Source organism: Silurus meridionalis, chromosome 22 (genome assembly GCF_014805685.1).
Source record: "Silurus meridionalis isolate SWU-2019-XX chromosome 22, ASM1480568v1, whole genome shotgun sequence".
In the NCBI taxonomy this organism is placed as follows: domain Eukaryota; kingdom Metazoa; phylum Chordata; class Actinopteri; order Siluriformes; family Siluridae; genus Silurus; species Silurus meridionalis.
In genome coordinates, this window is record NC_060905.1 from 14,708,539 (window position 1) to 14,730,945 (window position 22,407).

The window sequence follows — 22,407 nt, forward strand, 5'->3', positions numbered from 1 at the left end:
GATAAAGTAAAACATGTTATAAGCAAGACGTGGTAGTGATGTTGCAAAATGTCACATAGATGCAGTTTGAACTTTTTCTCCTGCAACCCCTACATGGTTCTTTCCAACATCTCAGCAGGGTTTTTTTTTTTTTTTTTAGTTGTGAAACTTCCTTCCTTGGTGTATTCAGTTAATCATGTAGTTCCTCCTGTCAACAAAACACACACTGCAAAAGCACACTTAGGATCGGTATAAATCCTCCTTCTGACATCTGCACCTTGTCTCTATGGAAAGCTGGAGCAGATAGCTGTTCCACAGTGTGCTAGCTGAGCGCTGCTAACTTCTGACAGCAGAAAGCAAACACTCCGGGTTTATACACGCGGGTTTGCAACACGAAGCATTTCACACAGTTCACTCACCTTCGTTGTAGGTCTCCATGTATTCTGTGGACTCCTGGTTTAACACCAAATACTTGTCCTGATCTTGGACAAAAAAAATCTTCTAAGCAACAGTTTGGAGCAGTTTGGAGCAGAGACACGCTGTAGCTGAGAGGCGCGCGCACGATAGAGAGCGAGGCGGGGCCGCGTGTAACGTCATCGCGCACGGAAGGCACGCACGCATAACAATTATTATTATTATTATTATTATTATTATTATTATTACATCACACACACACACACACACACACACACACACACACACACATATATATATATATATATATATATTTATTTATTTATATTTATATATTTTTTTAGTAATGTAATGCATGCATACAAAGCATTATTATTATTATTATTATTATTATTATAAATTATATTTTAAATATATTATTATATAATATATTATTTGATTATAATACATTTATTTTTTTTTTATTTGATTTTTGGAATTATATTAATCCAATGTATAATATTAGAAAAGTTTTTATTTTGATAGAAATAGCACATTCCACATATAAGGATGTTAAATGACAATAGAGGTGGAAGTCTCATACAATGTAATGTACATGCTGTTTTTTTTTTGTTTGGTTGTTTTTTTTCTTCGTGTTTTTAGTAATGTAACTTCCTACCTTAAAAGTAAAAAAGCTTTTACATATGAAGTAAAGTGAAACGCACTTCTAAAAACTAGTCCCAGTCCATTAAAATTTTAAATAACAGTATATGTACATTTCGAGGTCACAAACATGTTACAGGTAAAAAAAGGTGTGAGTAAAGGTTAGTTAAATGATTATTTACCCTGATTGTGCCATATTTTTGGAACATACAGTACATTAGAGTTTAAATGTATAAAAGCTATAACAAGACCATTACATTAAAGCCACCTGTCTAATATGATATAAGTCCCCATACAGCTCTGACCTGTCAAGGCCTGGACTTAGCAACAGATCAGTTAAGTATATGAGGTATGAGACGGGGTGTTTGAAATGTTGGCCTTGTTTGTTTAAAAAAATGCTTGATCATATGTGATGTGGCAGGGAACAGTATCCTTCTCATGAAGCCCACTGTTTGTCAAAGTAACAATACACATTCAATTAATTTAATTCACTTTATTTGCATAGTATTTTTAACAATGGACATTGTCCCGAAGCAACTTTACAGAGATAAATAGATTATAAATATAAATGTCTACCTGAGCCTATACGTTTAGTCCCTATAGGCTTATCCCTTATAGATTTATCCCTACATGAATGCCAGGACCCAAGGTTTCCTAGCAAAACATTGCCCAGAGCATCACACATGCTCCACTGACTTCCATCTTCTTCCCAGAGTGCATCCTGCTGCTATCTCTTTCCCAGGTAAGTGATGTGGCTATGCAGGCCCATAACTGTGATGCTCTGTGTGCTCTGACACAGTTGCTCTTCTGTGGGATCAACCCAGACATACCACATGCATTAATGACCCTTTTGCCAATTATTCTACATTGAACCATTTTCAGTGGGTAGTACCCATGTACTGGGACCCACCATCCTTTTTATCAAAGCCACTCAGACTGACTGAGTTCACTATATAATAATAAAAAAATAATGGAGTGAAATGAATAAACATTTCTGCAAAATAAATATTTTATTTTTAGAATTATTGGATAAACGATAAACGTCTCCAAATCTTTTGATATATATCTGGCAAATTCACGTTATGTGAGTTGAATTTATTGTTTTTCTGTTTTTTAATCTAATGTAGCGAATTAGCTCACGAAAGGGAAATATCTTTGAGTAATTATAATAGGTTATAACGAATTATAAATATTTAGATTAATTCTTTAGATTTATCTTAAATTGTAATCTAGCGTACCAGTGTAGATTTATTTACTGCTAAAGACTCAAAGCACTTTTGGACAAGGGCGTTATAAAATGCTCATAAATCTGTAATGAACATTGCTATGTATTGTATAATTAGCTAATTATAGGAGCAATTTGCATTTGACCAGACAGAAATATTTTGTTTGTTGGAATAAATGCATTAATATAATCTGTCAACAAAAAGAAAAGGACAATTCATTATATCTAATGTATACTGTGTTTTTTCCAAAATATTTTTCAATTTTAAAGATAGATCAAATAAAATTAAGGTTACAAATACAGCAAAGCTTAATAATTTAGCAATTAGGGTAATAATTGGGGTGCAGCGATCAGATATCACAGATATCCACACATGCACTAACATAAAACAGTTATATTATAAAGAGGTCTAGTACAGAAATAGCATAATCTCCAAAAAGATTTCCTCAATTCACATACAACAGACTGACTTAAGTCGCATGTAAAACTGAATAATCCATAGCCTTGGGGAGTGTCTTACAGACATAGAAATCAATTAATAACAAATCCATTCATAAGAATCTGAACTTGACCTGAAAAACCGTCACCTGAACCAAAGGTTTTAGTCAAAAAAAAAAGTGCTGCAAATCCTTCATGTCAGAGGAATGCAAATCCTTTAACAGCTTTAAATCCTTAACCTTTTGTCTGATCTGTAGTCTGGCACAGGTGAGCTGCAGGGTGTGGCTCTGAAACAGCAAAACACATTTTACATACATTAGCCAATAGGGGGCTAAACAAGTTTTCTTCTCATTTTATACATATTTGTATCTATTTATAAAAAGAAATAAAAATAATACAGCACATGTACTTTTAATTCTTTGCTCACCTTTAAGTTAAGTATGTACATGAATTATAGTAAAAGCGGGAAAAATACAGGAGGAACTTTAATCTTCATATGATTTGGGATTTTATGTTTCACCTATTTGTGTTTCGGCTACTCATTTACAAACAATTCAAAGAGTAATAAGCTGCATGGGAAAAAGCAAAAGATGCATGGGGGGAAAAATATTTTTAGTCAACCTTTATGTGGGACAAATCCCTTCAGTGAGATGATATCTGATTTTACATGTGGTTTAAGACACACTTCACATTTTCACTTTCACAAATGGACTTTTTAAATGGTCATTTTTCACAGTTATGGAATAAATTACAGATACTGAAACCGAGAGGATGTCGATACTCATACGCTTTTTCTATATATTATATAAAATATATGTATATTTATATGTTTATATATATATATATATATATATATATATATATATATATATATATAGTTACAGGATCAGATTCAAGGCATCGAATTGATCGTATCGATGTGTCTCAAATCATTTATTTATTTCACATGACTACCTCTCACACACCCAGACTAAAAAGCATGACATCATTTGCCTGTAAGAGTAGTAGTAATGTTGTAATGACATTAATTTTATTATTTTCGCACGTATGTAGAGAATAGAACGGATATGAGACATATCTCCCCAAAAGAAGCACAGCTGGGTAATTTCTCTTGTTCACACAGTCTCAAATTCCCCAATCAGGCGACAGAGAAGAGGGAAATCCTCCAGAGACCACGGGTCTCATTAGTAACGTGACAGCGGGCGGCACCGACCTGATTGTGTACAGAGAAGAGAAAGAAAGAAAAAAAGAAAGAAAGAAAGAAAGAAAGCACGCCACCCACTGGGCCACGAGACCCTCCATCTCAACCTGCCAGATCAATAACACACCTGATACAAACAAACAAACAAATACAAATGATTTGTCAATAATAAATAAATTGATGTAAACGTGTCAGCAATGCTTTATTCTTCAAATACTTACGATTTTAAATTGAAATGAAACAACTGGTTGAATTATTTTACAATGCATAATAGTAATTATTCGTTTTAGGATTTATTCTAGTTTATTAATTGCGATTTTTTTTTATTATTGCAATTTTATCAAATTTTATCTATAATTGCCTTTCGATTCGTGAATTTAAAAATATATATAAATAAATGTACAAAATAAATAAAAATAAAAATAAAAAAACCTTAGCTAGAAGGAGTTTTTTTTTATTAAAATAAATGATTTATAACACTTTGGGCTATTGGGTTTTTCATTTATTTTTTTTAATTTTTTTTAATGAAATACTCAAGTCATTCTGGGGCAGGAAAAAGCACCTGTAAATATACACCTATGTAAATACGCCCCAGTCTCTCTCTGTTTTCTCTCTCTCTCTCTCTCTCTCTCTCTCTCTCTCTCTCTCTCTGTACCTGCGCTTTGTTTTTCTCCGTGAAAACAAACTCGGTGCGCCTGTTTTTTTAATGCCAGAGCCTCAAAAAGTGTGCCGGAGCAGGAGGCATGAAAGCCAGACAAGGACTTACAGGTTGAAGACAAGCAAATCCTGAGATGAAAAGCATGCGGAAAATGGGTGCAGTCACCAACACAAAAGATCCCTCGCTGCTTGTTAGTCACCCCCCCATCTTCCTTTAAAGCAAATGCCCCACACACACACGCGCGCGCGCACACACACACACACACACACACACACCCGACCCCCCTCACTCCAGCCGAGATGCATTGTGGGGAAAGTCGTTGCCATTCGACCTCTGCAGGGCCTGCGCGGACGCAGCCAGAACCCTGAAATTCATTATGCCTTTAAAACCCCTATTTATTTCCGCATAACCTACATACTCTCACCAGGAGGCCAGGGCGAGGAAACCCGGTCATTTAGATGCGGGTTATTTATTTCTGAACAACTACAGAATAAATCGGGAGCGGTTATAATAAGTAGAATTTGTTACGGGAAAAAAATAGTTTTGTAATATATTAAGGGAAAAAAAAAAAAACACAACATGTCTGGAGAGCGAAACCGCAGGTCGCTGGCTTTCCGAGGAGGCGGATTAGCCGCTACGGGCTCCAGTGGCGTACGCGGCAGCAACGGGGACAGCTGCGAGGCCCAGGCCTGGATGGAGCGACGATTGAACGGTAACAGGCCGGATCAAGACGACGACAGGGATCTCGGTGCGAAAACGGGACCGTCGCCCGGGCAAGTAGAGGGCGGAGGGTCGGTCAGCGACAGCACAGAGCCGGAGGCTGAGGAGGAGGAAGACCCGGAAGGGAGCAAGCGCGCGGCCGAAAGAGACTCTGCCAACAGCCGCGGCTGGACCGCCGTGACGCCCGAGACGACCAGCTGGAGCGCCGGGAACGGCATGAACGGGGACGACGGAGCTGCCGGCACGGTGGACGTGCGACGCGCCAGCGACTCCAGGAAGCCCTTCGTTGAAATGAGACCTCAGACGCTCCTTCTCAAGCACTCGCTCTTCCAAGCCGGCTGGCTGCACGAGTTTCCCTGGCTGAAGTTTTGCCACGAAACGGGACTCATGTCGTGCTCGTGGTGCCACAACATCGCCACTAACAACAGCGACGAGCTGGTCAAAGGGTGCCGGAATTATAAACGCGCCCTGCTGCTGAGACATCACCTGTCCTCCGAGCACGGCCGGAACGACCCGACCAAACAGGTACGTGAAAGGTGTCAAAACCCTGCCTCGGAGTCTCACCTGACAGCCGCTAGAAATCTCACACAACACAATTTTATTCTCCGGTGGCTTAAAAGTAAGACTTTAATATTGCGCTGTAGATAAATTACAACGTTTTTTACTGACTTATTTTCCCGACGAATGCATTCGCGCTAGCAGACTAGCCGGTTAGCCTACGTAGGTTAGCCATAGCACTTGCTAGCGACGTTGGTTAGGGCAAAACTGGCTAATGTGCCATTTAGCATGTAGGCTAACGATGGTCCTCCCAGCTGATTAGCTCTGTTTCTGTGTAAATCACTGACAGTTCTCTTTTTTTACTCTCATCCTTTTTTAGTGTATAAACTCAGATTTACGTGTCGTTTGCCCTCCTGTATCTGCATCATTAAACATGTCGTGTCAACTGGTGATTTAGGATTCCTATCTGCTTGTGAGATGTGTCTTGTGATGTTTTGACTATCAAACCCAAGATAATTCCTATCCAAGGAAAATTATTAACTCTAAGGTCTCTTACAAATGTACTTTTTTTTTTTTTTTTTTTTAACAGGGTCCATGATTAAAACATGCCCTAGATCCAGACTGTCAGTTCTAACCCTTTTCCTTCCATTTGAGCAGCTTCACCCCCACACACACACACACCACACAATACACTTATTGCACTGTAATTATCAGCCCTTGTTGCCTTGGAACCTCAGTTGATTTCTACAGAGGTCATAATGCTGAGAGCTTGACCCAGCAGGCTTTGGGGAGCCACAGCCCAACCCATTGCCTCCCAACCCCCTCCTCTGCTGGGGGGGAAAAAAATGACCTCTGGTACATCTCTGTCTTCCCCTTTAGGGCTTTTCAATCAGCCTTTGTGCCAGATGAGTGTTCCAGAGAGATATCTATACTGCTTATATCTCTGGACCGTCTGTGCTCCCGAGACCTAAATCACGATCCCTGTGACAAGCTGTACTTGATTTGCAGAATCCGGGGATCAGCTCATCGCATTTCAGTAAATTTCTCTTATGACCTTGTGACCTGGTTGTGGTCACCCCCCCCCCCCTCTCCACACACACCCCCACTGTAAAGGGTCTGGAGATCAATAAGCGAGCCTCTGATCATCTTCAGAGCTCACGTATGGACATGCAATGAGCCTTAATGCTTAATGAATCTTTAATCTCAATCGGGGCAGAATTCAGAAGAACCCCCGACTGTGTGTGTGTGTGTGTGTGTGTGTGTGTGTGTATGTATGTATATATATATATATATATATATATATATATATATATATATATATATATATATATATATATATATAACAATGTTGTTAACGGTATGCAGCATGTGCCAAGTTTATCATTCATATGCTTCACTCATTATTGGAAAGAACATTACCTTTTTTTTTGCTAGCCTCTGTGGCTTTAAAATATTTTTCAACTAATTGATTAATTGTTGCATTTCTACTGGTTTTTAGGAAGAATGGTGGTCATATGCTACAGTCTATGTAAAAACCAAAGCATAAACACAGGATAAATTAGCACGGACAGATGTTTTTTCCAGTAAAATAGATCGTGTTCAACAGAGATACAAGCCCAAGTGAGCTGCCTAAAACAACAGACTACATTTCTTTGCATGTGCAGATGTGACTCTGTGAAGCATGGGCCGTAACTCAGTTAACCAAATAGGGGGTATCTGGGTTGCTTCAGTCTTGTGTCTGGACATTGTCCTCAAAGTTGCCATCCCTGGTTAGAGTGTCTACAGAGAAGACAGTGGCTCCACCCTTCTCCTGTCTGCCCCATGTGAAACGTAGGTCTGTGTGTATTGGGGGGGAGAGAGAGGACTCTGTGGAATTCTCTATCGATGAGCTCTCCACATTGTTGGGAGGCCCAGAGCCTGGTGTTCTCCACCCACACCTTGGGTCAAGCACACTGCTACATTGTTCATGCATCTGCGAGAAGGGCTGGGTGAGGGGACCAAGCACTGGCCTCAGGGCTAGGCTGGCCTAGGGTGGGGTTTACACTAGAAAAACAAAACTGCTGTCCCTGCTATCTGGGGGACAGTGTTATTCCTCTGAGTCACCCTGCGTCTAGTATGTGATTGCATCGCACAGCTTGAGGTGAATCCCCGAGCTAAGAGTTTTACGGTTTGCTTGCACGTGCTTGTTTACAATCAAAGTTGAAGGAGCCTTTTGGACAACATCGTGAGCAATCTGTAGCGTCACTAAGCAGCACATCAGCAAAGGTGATATCAGTGGTGGTGGTTGCGATGTGTTCCGGTTCCACATCAAAACGAAAGTTTGAGGTGTGAAACCAGAACGTGAAAACCACAGCAGGTTTCGTGTCGCTCTGTCAGAGCGTATTTACCACGCTAGCTTTAGTTGACTTTAATACAATAGTTTCAGTATATTTTTTTTTGACTACTCCTGACCAGTCTATTGGGGTTTTCCAGCCTTTCCATGCTGTGGTCAGTGTTTGTAAAATTATTGTCTGGGTTAAAAAATAGGCAGTGGCACATTCTGACAAGTATGCACAGACGACTCATTTGAAAAATTAGTGTTGGGGCTCCTCTGAAAGCATCTGTTCTTCAGCTCTGTGTTAACACGTGGCACATCTGGAGAAAGGATGAGTCGAGCTGGATAGACTGTGTGAGAGAAATAGACAGAAGAGCATTTTGCACCATTGTTTCTTTTCCTCTCACCGATGACAGAGATTGTTTCTGTCTCTGGTGAGGTGCAGTGTCCGAGCTTCTCCCTGAAACAAACACATGCTTGAGAGAAAGGAGGAAATAATCAAGAACAATAAGACACAACAAGCTGACACTCATTCCCGTATATCCCCCCTCTTCTTTCACATCCCCCTATTTTACTTAAACCCGTGTCCATCTGGCTTCTTTGGGTTTTTCACATAAAAAAAAAAAAGCACCCGCACTGGCTAGATTGGCCACTTTATTTTAAAGTAATTTGGCACATATTGCGTTCACTCTTTTGCAGTCCGTGTGGATGTAGAAAGCACAAAGCCTCAGTGTGCCACGCAACGTCAGTGAACAATGAGCCTGGAGGAAAGGACTGGCATTGTGAGGAGAAATGGGGTTGCCCTCTATCTCTCCTCTCCATGTCCGCTGGCCCGCCGCTGGAGCCATGCTACCGTAATAACCCTATCCACCCGGACAAGGGCTGCAGTGTGGAGGAGGCTCGGATGGCCTCCGCCCCGAGAAATGGATTTAATCTAAATTACTTGAGCAGAAAACACAGCTGTGTGGTAGGAGGGGGAAAAATTCTAGGCCTAAGTGGTATAAATGACTCTTTGGATTAGGACATCTGCTTTGCAATCCAGAAAATTTAGCACACAAGTACTCCCTCTAATAGGTACCAGTCTGTTCTACCTCTTTTTTTTTTAAACCCAAGAGGCAGAAGAGTTCTCAACCACCACTGAGTACAGGTGTAGGGAAAGGGTGGAGGCCCAGAATGAATCTCTTGGCTTAAAGAGGCTTTGCCCAGTGAGCGAAATGGTTTGCTTAGGGTGTGGCTTGTGATACAGTTTCTGTTTGAGTGGGGGGTTTCGGGATAGATATACAGTTCCCACAGAACTGCAGTTTGAGAGCTGGTTGAACCAGTTCTACCATTGTGGTAGTGTCACCATATCCCCACCATGTTGAGTTTACACTGTGCATTAACCCTGTTTGCTTTTTTTTTTGTTGTTGTTGTTGTGCCTTTTCTAGGAACCCGAGAGTCTACAAGACACAGAGGGCACTGAGGTGGAGGACTACAGGAACAAGCCAAACGAGAACTCGTACTGCTACCAGCTGCTCCAGGAGCTGGACAAGCAGCGCAAAAGTGGCATCCTGTGTGACGTGAGCATTGTGGTTTGCGGGCAGGTCTTCCGTGCGCACAAGAACATCTTGGTGGCAGGAAGCCGCTATTTCAAGACCCTCTACTGCTTGACAAAAAGTGAGAACCTTGACCAGGCCACAATCACACACCTAGACGTTGCTGCCGTACAGGGTTTTTCGGTCATCCTTGATTTCCTGTACTCGGGCAACTTATTGCTCACAAGCCAGAATGCCATTGAGGTGATGTCCGTGGCCAGCTACTTGCAGATGAGCGAGGTCGTGCAGTCGTGCCGTGCTTTTATCAAAGATGCTCTGAACATCAGCATCAAGCAGGAGGCACCTGACTCTGTGCTAGTGGACTACAACAAGCGTCGTGCCGTGCCCAAAGACGTCAAGAAACCTGGCAATTTCTGGGCCACCAGCATCCTGTCCAAGCTGTCGATTAAAGCCAGCGGACATGTAAAGGAGGAGCCGAGTGACGTGGCTGTGCCATCGCTGGGAACGTCGGCCTGGAGTGGCGAAAACTCTGTGGAATCCGGGGAGACGCAGACACAGGGATCAGCACCTGTCTTCGTCTGGAACGAACTACCTCCAGGTGCTGGGGCTGCTATGAAGAGCGAGGAGCGACACGAGCCCGGCAGCGGCAGGCGGAAAAAGCAGATTGCCAGACGCTTTGTCTACAACATCCCACCTGAGCCAGAGGAGGGCTTTGACGAGGGCATGTTCATTCAGCCGTCAGCATCCTACACCAGAGATGACTACTCTTATCTCTCAGAGAAAACAGGTAAAACCACTTGGATGTGTACTAAAACCGCATCTGTTTACTACGCGCAAACTTTACGTGAATAAATAACACCATTGCCCTCGACCGTCTGCTATTGGCTGCTTCATAACCACATCAGAATACCTCCCCATAGAGGTTCAACCCCATGAACTATTTTTTATAGCCATAATTGTTAGGCCTGAGCATACGTTGGCGCAGGTTGTCCACAGGGGTTGCCTTTCTCATTGAAATGAATGGCAACAGGTGCGTTTTAACGGGTATCAAAAAGCCTGAGGCTCAGGGGTTTATTTGAATAAGGTGGGAGCTTTGTTCCGAGTCGTGACTGTGCTAAATAGTTGTTTCTATTCAGAGGGACCAAATGATGTGAAGAGTGTGATGCTTTCTGTTGTCCTTGACTCTTCTTACACACCAGCAGCCCACTATGCATTTCAGGATGTTTTACTATGATGATGAAAAACAGTCTGAAAAAGCAATGTGTGTGATCTTTAGGTAAGAGGACGAGAGAAGACAAATATTTATCAAAGTAGTTTCACTTCATTTTTGTACATTTTCAAGTATTTTATCTTTATGGGAAACTTTAACTTTAGTACATTTTAACGTATAATATCTGTCTTTTTAACTTCACTACATTTCCCAAAAACATGCCGTCCTTTACTACATTGAAGTGAAAACATATATTGGTTTAAAAGAGAAGCTGTGGCGAGAGCACACGCATAACCCCACGGTTCTTGTCAGAGTGTGCGTGGGTTTTCTCACTGTGAGTCTGTAACTGGAAAACTTTCTCCTTAGTATTTAAGTCTACTGAAATGCAAGCACTTTTGTATTTTTACTCAATTTAAAAAGGAGTTAATTTACTTGAGTCATATTTAATTCAATTCTTAGTAATAGAGAAATAGGTTACAAAATACATTTTATTGTCATAAATACATAAGTATTGTCATTAGTCCCTTAATAACTTTATTCGTAGCGAACGTCTCTGTGGCGAAAGTGGAAAAACTCCCTGAGATGGAATGAGGAAGAAACCTTGAGAGGAACCAGACTTAAAAGGAAACCCATCCTCATGTGGGTCACACCCAGCGTCCATTTATTATAGTTCCATCATTGTTGAGGTTCTTAACTGTTCACTGAATGAGACACATGGCAGCTGTTTATATTAATTACAGTCTAAATTCATCCTCATGGGTCTTGAGTTAAGCAGGGGCTTAGTACTTTCACTGAAGTTCTGGAATGAACGTGTTGAAATATAGTAATGCAAGCATCTTGGTTTTTCTGGTGGCTAGTTATTCTATCTGTCTGTCTGTGTTTATCTAGTATCAGCAATCTGTATACGTCAGATCAACAACACATTACTGACTAATGTAACAAAGTTCACTATACGTATTTAAGAACTTGTTTGTTGTGTTGTGTGGACTGTTATCTGCGGTTATTATATTGCTATTATTGGCTTACGCAAGAGAATTCATGCCCATCATTAGTGATTTCATATGAAGGGTTCTCTTCCTCATCACACTAACAGAGGCAGGATTAGCATGAGTTATCTAGCTTATGGTCTAGCTACCTCAAACAGGCCATGTTGTAACCGTAACCTGAAATTCATTACCTGGAAGTAGGGCGCCTGCTCGAGTTTGACTTGACTCCACGGGTTCTCTAAAAGCTTTTCTCGCGTGACTGATTAACCTTGATGAACCTGAGAATGGAAAGAGTATTTTGGTTTTGCTCTTCAATGATAACAGCTGATGGTCCCACCTACACCGGTGGTTGACTGTCAGTTAAGTATCAGATGCTTCCATAATCATCTGAGGTTCATCTTAATACCACACTTGCGAGTTTTGTAAAAACTTCCGTATTTCAACGAAATAGCCGTTTTGACATTGGAACAAGTTTGCTGTCACTCGCTCTATGGATTAGCAGTATGTCATGGTTGCTGGCATTTTCCTTTTTATGGGGGCATCTGCAATATTGCCCAAGCACATTCTGGGACACACCCTCATAGTTGTGCCCTGACCTTTGCCTGTGGCATTGTGCCAGTCATGATCTTACATAAAGATTGCTTTTCTACTTGTCCGTGTAGCTGGGTGTGTAATATGCACGGGCACGAGCCATGTCTTCTTTTAATTAGATGTCGAGCCGGTGAGTCTGTGTCCTTATTAAACTGGCCTTCCTGAGATCACACAAACCTGTATAATCTTCAGCCAGAGGAGCCGTCAAGCCTTACGATATAAACGGCATGGCGAAGCATGAAATATCACCACGCATTGAAGTGGTATGGAATGAAAGTAAACCCAGGGTTTTTTAAACCCGTTTTTTTTTTATTCTTCATAGATCTGTAAAGGCAGTCTGGGATCCTTGGACCTAAACCTTGTGCATGTGCTGACTGTTCTTCAGCCCAAAGCTTTCTTCTTTCATGCAGTCAGTTAAAGGAATTCTCCAGTGTTTTATAACCAGATCTCTGCCTACCACATCTGTAGTTTATAAGCGATTATCACGGTCAATATCTCTGACACCTTTTACTCCGAAAAGAATGGAAAAGCCGTTTTCTCCAAGCTCCTTTATAATGGCCGCCTACGGGCAGTTTGTGAAAGCGTTTTATGTAAATAAAGGTCTGTGAATGAGACAGACAGGTATGAAAAGAAGATCTACTAAAGCTGTTTGTGTTGTTCCTATTATGTATTTATTAGCAGGTGTGTATCCACAGTGTTGGGTTTATTCAAGACCACACATTTTTCCATCTCTAAAAGTAATCTACTTTCAAAAAGTAATAGATTTATATTTAAAGGTGTTTTCTCGGATGTAGAGATGTTAACGGACTTTCGTTAACGCTCACCCGGGCAACATTTCCAGGCGATAAATCGAGTTAGTTTATTATTCATGTACTTATTTGAATATATTATAATTTATATAGTAACATTCATATAGGACACATTTATAGGGAAATGGTATAGTATAATGGACGTGCCACAATAATCTAATTATAACAATAAACCGATTCTATTTAAAATGATCTCTGGAAGGAGATGTTTATTTCAAATGCGAGGAAAGTGTTTCTGGTTTCTAAATGCAATAATGAAATGGTGCTGCAAGCAATTGCACGACTTAACGTATCTCCGTTCCATTTTATATTGTCAAATGCAACTATAAACAGCTACAATTTTGATCAACTATTTCTTTATTTAATAAGGATTTTGGGGTATTAACTGTAACTCTTCACCCCACACCTGCTGTGTTTCTTCTATCTTATTCTTAAGGTCTTTTTATTACATTCCTTTGAGTTCAGAATCGTACAAACTGCTTTCACAATAGTGTTTTTAGTAAACATGTTTTCCATTATCATCTTGGTACAGGGAAAACATGCAAATTGTTGTCTATGGTAATTGCTTATACATTATAGATGTGGGTAAAAAAAAAAAAAAAAAAAAGTATTTCATTAGTGGTTGTTTTCTTTTAATGGCAGTGAGCCTGCTTTTATCTGCTGTGGAAACATGAAGGAGAAATGGTAGCACTGCATAGCTTTAAGATTCTGGCTCTACAGAGAACAGCGCAGGCTTCATTGTCGTAAATACTTGAATTGTGTTCAAAACGGGATTCGGTTGAGCTGTTTGCAGCTGCTGGTTGACTACACACACACACACACACACACACACACACACACACACACACACACACACGTACATTTACTCCCCCCTCAGTCCTCGGAGGTGCAAAGCTGCCAGGGGTCATCCTGCCCTAATCCTCCCTAATGCAGAGCGCCCGTTGCTGCCTTTACAAATATTGACCCAGGCAGCACAGGCCCTTACAGTGGGATCTAATGGCTTACCTACCAGCCCCCTAAACGCACCCTGAGAAAGCTGATCCACTGCTGGCGTTCCTGACAATCATTTACACGTTATACCTACTCGCCCACATGCCAAAGACACGCTGTCTGTAACCCGCGCACGTTCTTCAAGAGTTAGCCAAGTATTTATGACACGTAAGACGCATTTAATAATGAGTGCAGGCAAAAGCAGTACCGGTAAGTGCATTTGTCCTCAAGGGCTTTAGGGTAGTGTACAGATGGAGCAATTACTGGGTGGAGACCACTCAATCCCTCAGTCTGTTCTATCCTTCTCCCACCACAGAGCTAGCTCACCAACACCACCAGGAAAAGAGAGTCTGGGAGAACAAGTGTACCAGTTTTTTTTTTTTTTTTTGTTCCTTTCTCAAACTCTAGAAGTGTTGTATAAATTTCAAAATCTAGTTTGATGATTAACTACGTCAAGTCATGTTTTAACAACAAGTCCGTTCGAAGGTGTGGACCAGACAAACATAGCGACGGGTTGAACTTTAATTTTAACACTGAATAACAGTAAGCCGTGCAGTCGTCTTCGGTTCTTCTTCGGTCCACCCACGCAGTGGTTTTTGGGGTCCTTTTGAAATTCCCAGGTGATCTGGCTCTCGTCACTCCCTTGGCAGCCTGCTTAACGACTCTATTGTTTGGGCCATTTCACGTCAAATAAAGCTTCCCCCTTCGCTCTGTCACAGATCAAAAGACGTGTGCTGGTTGCTTAAGCACCCCAGTTACAGCGGGGGCTCGGGCGTGTATTTTTCCTAACGGATATAATATTTTCCTCCTGCTAAATATCTTTAATGTCTATTTAAAAGCCAGTAGAAAGAACTTGCGCTTTATTCATTTCTTCTTCCTTCAATTGGGAGAAATCACATTATAGTTAATGCGGTTAAAGTTTCTGGTATGAAATTACCACAGCGACTGACAATACTTCAGAAGGTTGCACAGCACAATCAGGAAGTAACACAGAACAGAGTGCATCTCTTCTCATCACCCACGAACATGATATCTTGACGCAATAAAAGCGACCACGCCCCTTACACTCACCCAGCTCTTTTTTTTTTTTTTTTTTGAAAGCATGAAAGTGCAGCTACTACAGATGTAAAGGAGAGTAAAAAAAATAATTAACTACAGCCACTCATTTTCCACGATCAGCTGTTTGTGTGTGTTAGAGAAGCAAAACGAGATAACATCCAATGCTGAGGATGGTTTATGAGACTGTCATGGCCAGTGCTCTTTTGTATGCTGGGGCATTCTGGGAAAGCAGGCTGAGAGTGGCAGACACTAACACACTCCGCTAACTGAGCCGCACGGACAGCGATGTTGTTGGGGAGGAGCTAGACTCTCTGACGACAGTGTCTGAAGGGAGGATGCTGTCCAAAGTACATTCTATCTTGGATAACTTCTCCCACCCACTACATAAAACACTGGTCAGTCTAAAGAGTAGGTTTAGTGACACTCGTACAACCACGATGCACCACAGAAGATCATTTCTACTTTCGAACTCCTCCTTCTGATGGTTGTTTGGCATAGATAGTATAGTTATATTTATTTTCATGCCACTCTTGTATGTTGTTGATATTGAGAGATATATATATATATATATATATATATATATATATATATATATATATATATATATATAAATAATCACACATTAATATGCATATTTATTTTTACTTTAATCTATTCTTTGATCTTTTACTGCGAGCAACTGTAACTAAACATTTTCCCTAGGGGATCAATGAAGTATTCTGATTCTGATTCTGAGGTGTGTGTGTGTGTGTTTCTGTCCTAGGTGAAACGTCTGACACGGCCCTGAACAAGCTGAAGTGTCCCCATTGTAACTACATAGCCAAGCACCGACGAACACTAAAGCGCCATCTGATCATCCACTCAGGCGTGCGCTCCTTCAGCTGCGACATCTGCGGCAAGCTCTTCACCCGCCGAGAGCACGTCAAGAGACATTCCCTGGTGAGAAGACGCGTTTTCACTCACCATGAATGCTTGTGTGATGTCCTTTTTTCAGACCCATCCCCATGCTCATGCTCTTCCTTCACCAGTGCGCTCTTTAGTTGTGGTTGGGTTGCAAAGGGGCTCCATGGGAACTTAATCTGGGGAATTTTGGAAATATTCCAAGTTGGAAACTTTATTTGAATTTACAGGAATTAATTACAAATTTAGGGGAATTTATATAAACTGTATCATATACAAGCATAAATATAAACATTGTATTTGGTCATAAGCTGACATGCACGCAAACTAATACAGATTTAGAAAAATAACATTTTGACTTGGATTTAATGTTGGTTTAATTTTGTTGCACAATAGCTCACACACAGCACAAGGAAGTTTTAAACATCGTGTGTCGTTTGCATGAATACTCGCCAAGATGGAACCCTATTTTGTTTCATTTCCTTTAGATTTAGAATTAGCAGTGTGATGATGATGATGATGAAGATCAAGAAGGCTAATTCACATTTAAAAGATTTCTTCCCACTCCTAACAAGTTGCAGTTTTTGAAATAATAAAAATGCAACGTATCAAGTCTTAAATGTTTTGAGAAATCTCTCCCCGTGTTTTTATTTATTTATATAATTTGTTTTTTTTCTCGACTTCTGCCACATAATTTGGGGTGCTTTCTTTTGAGGTGGATAAACAGGTTGGTCATGTTCTCTCCCAGCATGGTAATCTCGCCTTTGCATATTTTGCAAACAGCTGCCGTTTGTGCCATCGTGTAAACCAGTTCTGTGTAATTGATGCATAGATTTTTAGACACCGGCTTCTGTGTTATTAAACTTAAACGACGATTGAACAGAGGTTCAGGACCTGCCCGCTATTGGTTATTATTGATTCGCTCGTGTACTTCAGGAACAGGAGCTGGACGAGTGAACTGACTGCATGTCTGAGCAGTTACAGTCAGTGTTTTTACAAAACTCGTGCTACAGAAGATCTTACCATCATTCTGTTTACCGCAGTAGTATGAACAGTAGTAAAGCTGTAAAAAGGCAATCAGAAATACAGGGGAATTGTTGCCTCTTGTATCATATCACAATACCGGATCACTATACCAGTAAGAGCAGGGATGGATAGACAGACAGACAGACATAAGTCTGGTATGTGCATTTTGAGCACCATGTTTCACATTTAGTCCCATTTTGCTGTTAAAATTCCCTCCACTATTCTAAAGAGATGCTCCACTAGATTGATTACAAATGTTGAGCTATTTTATAAGTTGCTCAGTAGCTCCTAGTTTTATAACCATAAAGACTATATAAGACTGTAGAAAGAACATTACTTATAATCACACAGTGCTCATGTTAGTTCTCACTCTCCAGTGTTCTGTATTGTTGAAAGATTTATGATCACACTCTTGATGTCACCCAAGTGAGAATGGGTTCCCCTTTTGAGTCTGGTTCCTCTCAAGGTTTCTTCCTCATAACATCTGAGGGAGTTTTTCCTTGCCACAGTCGCCATGGCTGCTCATCAGGGATAAATACACACCATTCACCTTAACTGTTGATTTCTGTAAAGTTGCTTTGAGACAATGTCTGTTATAAAAAGTGCTATAGAAATAAACTTGACTTGACTAGATTTTGGAGTGTCCTTGTGGACATTTGTGTTTGTCAGCCACAAGAGTGTTATTAAAGTTAGGTACTGATGTAGGTGAGGTGAGGAGGCCTGGGGTGCAGTCAGCGTTCCAATTCATCACAAAGGTGTTCAGTAGTGATGAGATCAGGGCTTTATAGCAGGCCACTCAAGATCTTCCTCTCCAAACCATGTAAACCATATCATCATGGAAGGTTGTAGCTCAGTGTTTAAGGCATTGGACTCTGGACCGGAAGGTCATAGGTTCAAATCCCAGCACCACTAAGCAGCCACTGTTGGTCCCCTGAGCAAGGCCCTTAATCCTCAACTGCTTAGTTGTAAATCGCTCTGGATAAGGGTGTCTCCTAAATGCCATAAATGTAAATGTTCATGGAGTTGGCTTTGTGCACAGGGGCATTGCCATGCTGGAACACAATTTTGTTATACCGCATCCAAAAACGTCCTGTACAATTGCGTGCCTCCAGCTTTGTGGTAACAGTTTGCAGAACCACCACATATGGCAGGAAAGGTCAGGTGTCCCAATACTTTTGTCAACTTAGCATAGATCGATTGATAGATTGATTTAAATTCATCATTGCAGAGTACACGTACACAGCAACAAAATACTTTATCATCTGACAGAAGAGAAAATATCACTTGTGCAAATTGACACATGCAGATAAATATGTAAATAGATGACATTATGTCACAAAAAATGGATACAATGCATGGATTAAAATTTTCTTTTAAAAAAGTTGCGTGTACTTAACCTAATCCACACGTCCTCACAGTGTACAGACCACCATACTGGGTTTTTTGCTTGACTAGCCTGAGAGGCATCAGGAAGCAGCCAGTTAAATTAATGCTCGGTTTGTTTCTGGTCACCATGGCTCCAGCTGTCACCGTTTAAAGTCCCTATTATCGAAACCGTAACGTGTCTCTGTCCTCTCGTAGGTTCACAAGAAAGATAAGAAGTACAAGTGCATGGTATGTAAGAAGATCTTCATGCTGGCGGCGAGCGTGGGGATCCGTCACGGCTCTCGGCGCTACGGCGTGTGCGTGGACTGTGCTGACTCGCACCAGGCCACACAGGAAGGGCTGGAGGCCATGCAGGAGCTGGAGTTCAGCCGCGACGAAGACTTCGAGGAGAACGTCGAGGGAGACGAGGACATGGGGGAGGAGGCAGACGCCGAGGAACCCAACGACAATGACCAATCCAACTACGAGGGTGACGCAGGTGCCACCCCTGAGGAGGACTAACATTAATGCAACTTAAAAAAAGATATAAATAAACAACAAAAAAAAGCTGGGAAACAATCAACAACTCCAAAGTGCTATCAAACCTCACGGTTGCACAGTAGTGTGTATGTGTAAAAGAATAAAAAAACGCGTTTGGTAGATAGGGACTTGAAGATGTAAAGATTATGTGTGTGACAGAGTCTAAGGCCTGCTGCCTGTTAGAGAAAGAGATAAAAATGACGATATATGAAAATCAGGTTTTTCAGTGATGTATTTTTTTTTTTTCCTTCTTCTTTACTAGGGTCTGATGGTGTACAGTGTTTTAAGTTACGATAGGCCAATCATCTTAAAGATATTATTTAATTTATGAAGAAAGTTAATATGGTCTTACTAAAATGATATTATTATTATTATTATTTTTCTTATTTTCTTTTCCATGTCTGATCAGAGAGGTTCCGTTTTTGCGGCTGCGCTTCCTGGCAAGTCTGAACTTCCACGACTTCTGTCTGTCCTGATTTTAATGACAGCATTTGGGGACATTGCTTACACAGGAAGCTTTTATTTCCTTTTATTTTCCAGTTGTGTAGATATATTTTAGTTGTCGTAAGAAGACCTACGAAGCTATTTTTCCTTTCCTTGTTGTTTTTTTTCTTTTGTTGTTTTTTTTTTTTTTCCTGCACAAATCTTGGAACCAAAAAAATCTGTTTTGTGACTCTAATAGACCACAGCCATATTTATGATTTAAGTTATATTGGGGCTGTGCCATTGTGCCAAGCAGAACGCACACTGAGATTTGGCAGGAGGCGAACTACTGAAAATGCTGAGAGTAAACATAAAGCAGAGACAAAAAAAAAAAAAAAAGTAAAAAAAAAAAGTATAATGGGAATATATTATTGCTAGCTTTATATGAATCACAGCGTCACCGTAACACTTTATAGAGCATTTTGACATTCACTTAAAGCTTGAATTTTTGCCAAATGACGGAAACGTTTGGTGCTGTAATGCTTGTTTTTTTTGGTTTGTTTTTTTGTTTTGTTTTTTAATACTGGACCTAAAAGCTGTATATGATATTAATAATCGTAAAGCCTACTCAACTCAGATATTTTAATCAGCTCTATATGTAACACTGTTGTGCTAAAGAGCCGATCAGGTATGCTTTTGCCATTTTTATGTTTTATTTAATGCACATGCGCACACATACATACCATTTTAATTTTATTGTATTTTACTTTCAAATCAAATCTACCGGCAGTACAGTAACAACGACCCAAAGTTTCGGACCTTTCTGATTTAGTGTGATGAGGTACTGAGCATACTGATAATCACTTGAATGCGTGCGTGCGTGTGTGTGTGTGTGTGTGTGTGAGGAAGGTAATCGTGAAGAATGCTGATTGGTTGGGATGTATGAAGTTTGTTTTGTAAAAGACTTCATTTTCGTGCAAAAACAAACAAAAAAAATTCTATTTACAGCTATTTTATTTGACGCGACGTCATGTTTGTCTGCCGAGAAAGAAACACTTTGGTCATGCTAATGTAAAGTGGAGCTCTATGGAGAGTCATAGTCCCGCACTTACTACTTTACATTCTTTTTTCTTTTGTTCTTTTTCATTTTTCTCCTTATTTCCCCAAAGCCGGTCTGGATGGAAATAAATATAACTTTGTCCATGTGCAAATTTTCTTTCTTTTTTTTTTTTTCTTTCTTTTGGACATTTCATTATTTAATATTATATATATATAGATTCCAAAATGCAATCAAGACTGTTAATTTCTATTTGTCCTACCAAAATCATTGTTGAATTAATGTTGAATTAATGTATGAGAAAGCCAGGTAACCTGTTTAGTGTGAATCCTTGCTTGTGTGTATGTAATTGTCAGATTTAAATGTTTTTATTCTAAAAAAAAAAAAATCATTCACTTTACCCTAGATGCATATATTGTGTTTTTTTTTCTTTCTTTTTTTTTTTTGGTTTGTATTCCTTTCTATAATGTTTTACTTTTTCTATTTTCATTTCATCAAGCAGATTTTTCTATGAAATATTTGTGGTTTGAAACCTGGGAACAGCAGTTTCTGGTCATATGCAGTGGATATATTGAAGTGCTATAATGATACAAAGTATGTCTATCTTTTCCCTTTACTTCAGATGAACATGTATTTTGAAAGCTCTATAGAAGATATTCATCCTGTTTGTATTATTTACCTTCAATCACTGTGGGAGGGATATATTATATATAGATATAGATATATATATATAGGTGAAGTATATGAGATATCTATATATATATACACAAATATATATTATATAGAGATATTTAAGTTGATCTGAATGATTGGAATCTGGGCTAAGCTTTTGATGTTCTTTCTGTTCATCTGTGTATTTGTTCACACACACTTCTTTCACATTACGTCTGTGTTTCTGATGAACTTGAGATGACTTCCTCTTTACATTTTACGCTATATGTGGGTATAATCAACAGAAAAAAAAGCAGAACACTACAGATGAAGGGTTTTTCCAGCTGTATTTTTTTAAAGCCGTTTCAAAGATGTATTTTTCAACGCTCTTACAGTGGATGCAAAACGAGCCCACGGCTCACCTCATACACAAAAGCAAATCAGGTTACTCTTTTTATGTTTTTTTTTCTCGTCCTTCCAATGTTTTAAGATGAATACATTTTCCTTTCTGTTTCAATTGTACTACTGTTCCTCTATAATAAATTTTAAAATAAAACTTTGATATTGCTCTAGTGCGGCTCCTCGTCTGAAGTGATTCATCTATTAAGTTATTAATTAATTTATTCATCGCTTCCAGCTTATTTTTTGTATAATGTAGCATTTAAAAAATAATCGAAATAAAATCCTAACCTTTCCAAATTACACTATATGGACAAAAGTATTGGGACACCTTACCTTTTCAGCTTTATGTGGCTCCTCCCCAAACTGTTACCGCAAAGTCAGAGGCATACAATTGTATAAATTGTCTTTGGGATGCAGTAGAAATAGATTTTCTCTTTATTTGAACCATAAACCCCAAGGGTTAGAGTGGAAGATCTCGAGCAACCTGCTATAGAGCTATTGAACCCTATTAGGATACAATAGCCCTTTGGGATGATTTGAAACACAAACTGCACCCCAGGCTTCTTTACCTACATCGGTATCTAATTTTACTAAAGCCTTTGTGGCTGAATGAGCACAAATGTCCACAAGCACACTCGAAAATCTAATGGAACATCATCCCAGAAGAGTGGAGGTTATTAACGGCAAAAGGGGACTAAATGTGGAATGGGATGTTTAGAAAGCAAATACCAATCTGATAGTCAGGTGTCCACAAACTTTTGTCTACATGGTGTT

The 22,407-nt window shown here is 39.9% G+C and overlaps 2 protein-coding genes and 1 long non-coding RNA gene across 3 annotated transcripts in view; 1 reads left to right on the plus strand and 2 right to left on the minus strand.

The window, feature by feature from the left end:
- tpd52 (tumor protein D52) overlaps nt 1–559 on the minus strand; it is a 29,811-nt gene extending 29,252 nt beyond the window's left edge. The window contains exon 1 of the mRNA XM_046834854.1: nt 399–559. Coding sequence (XP_046690810.1) covers nt 399–417 — 19 coding nt within the window. The 5' untranslated portion in view covers nt 418–559. The remainder of the gene's footprint in view (nt 1–398) is intronic.
- A 2,010-nt stretch (nt 560–2,569) lies between these two features.
- LOC124376083 lies at nt 2,570–4,801 on the minus strand. Its single transcript, XR_006923772.1, has 2 exons — nt 4,666–4,801; nt 2,570–2,985 (listed from the first exon to the last, which is right to left on the minus strand). It is a non-coding gene; the product is annotated as an uncharacterized LOC124376083 (long non-coding RNA).
- Nucleotides 4,802–4,853: 52 nt separating this feature from the next.
- On the plus strand, nt 4,854–21,803 carry zbtb10 (zinc finger and BTB domain containing 10). The gene is made up of 4 exons (XM_046834970.1): nt 4,854–5,802; nt 9,517–10,411; nt 16,033–16,208; nt 18,777–21,803. Exons 1-4 carry the CDS (start codon nt 5,137–5,139, stop codon nt 19,080–19,082), a joined length of 2,043 nt encoding a protein of 680 aa, XP_046690926.1. The 5' UTR covers nt 4,854–5,136; the 3' UTR covers nt 19,083–21,803.
- Nucleotides 21,804–22,407: the final 604 nt, after the last annotated feature.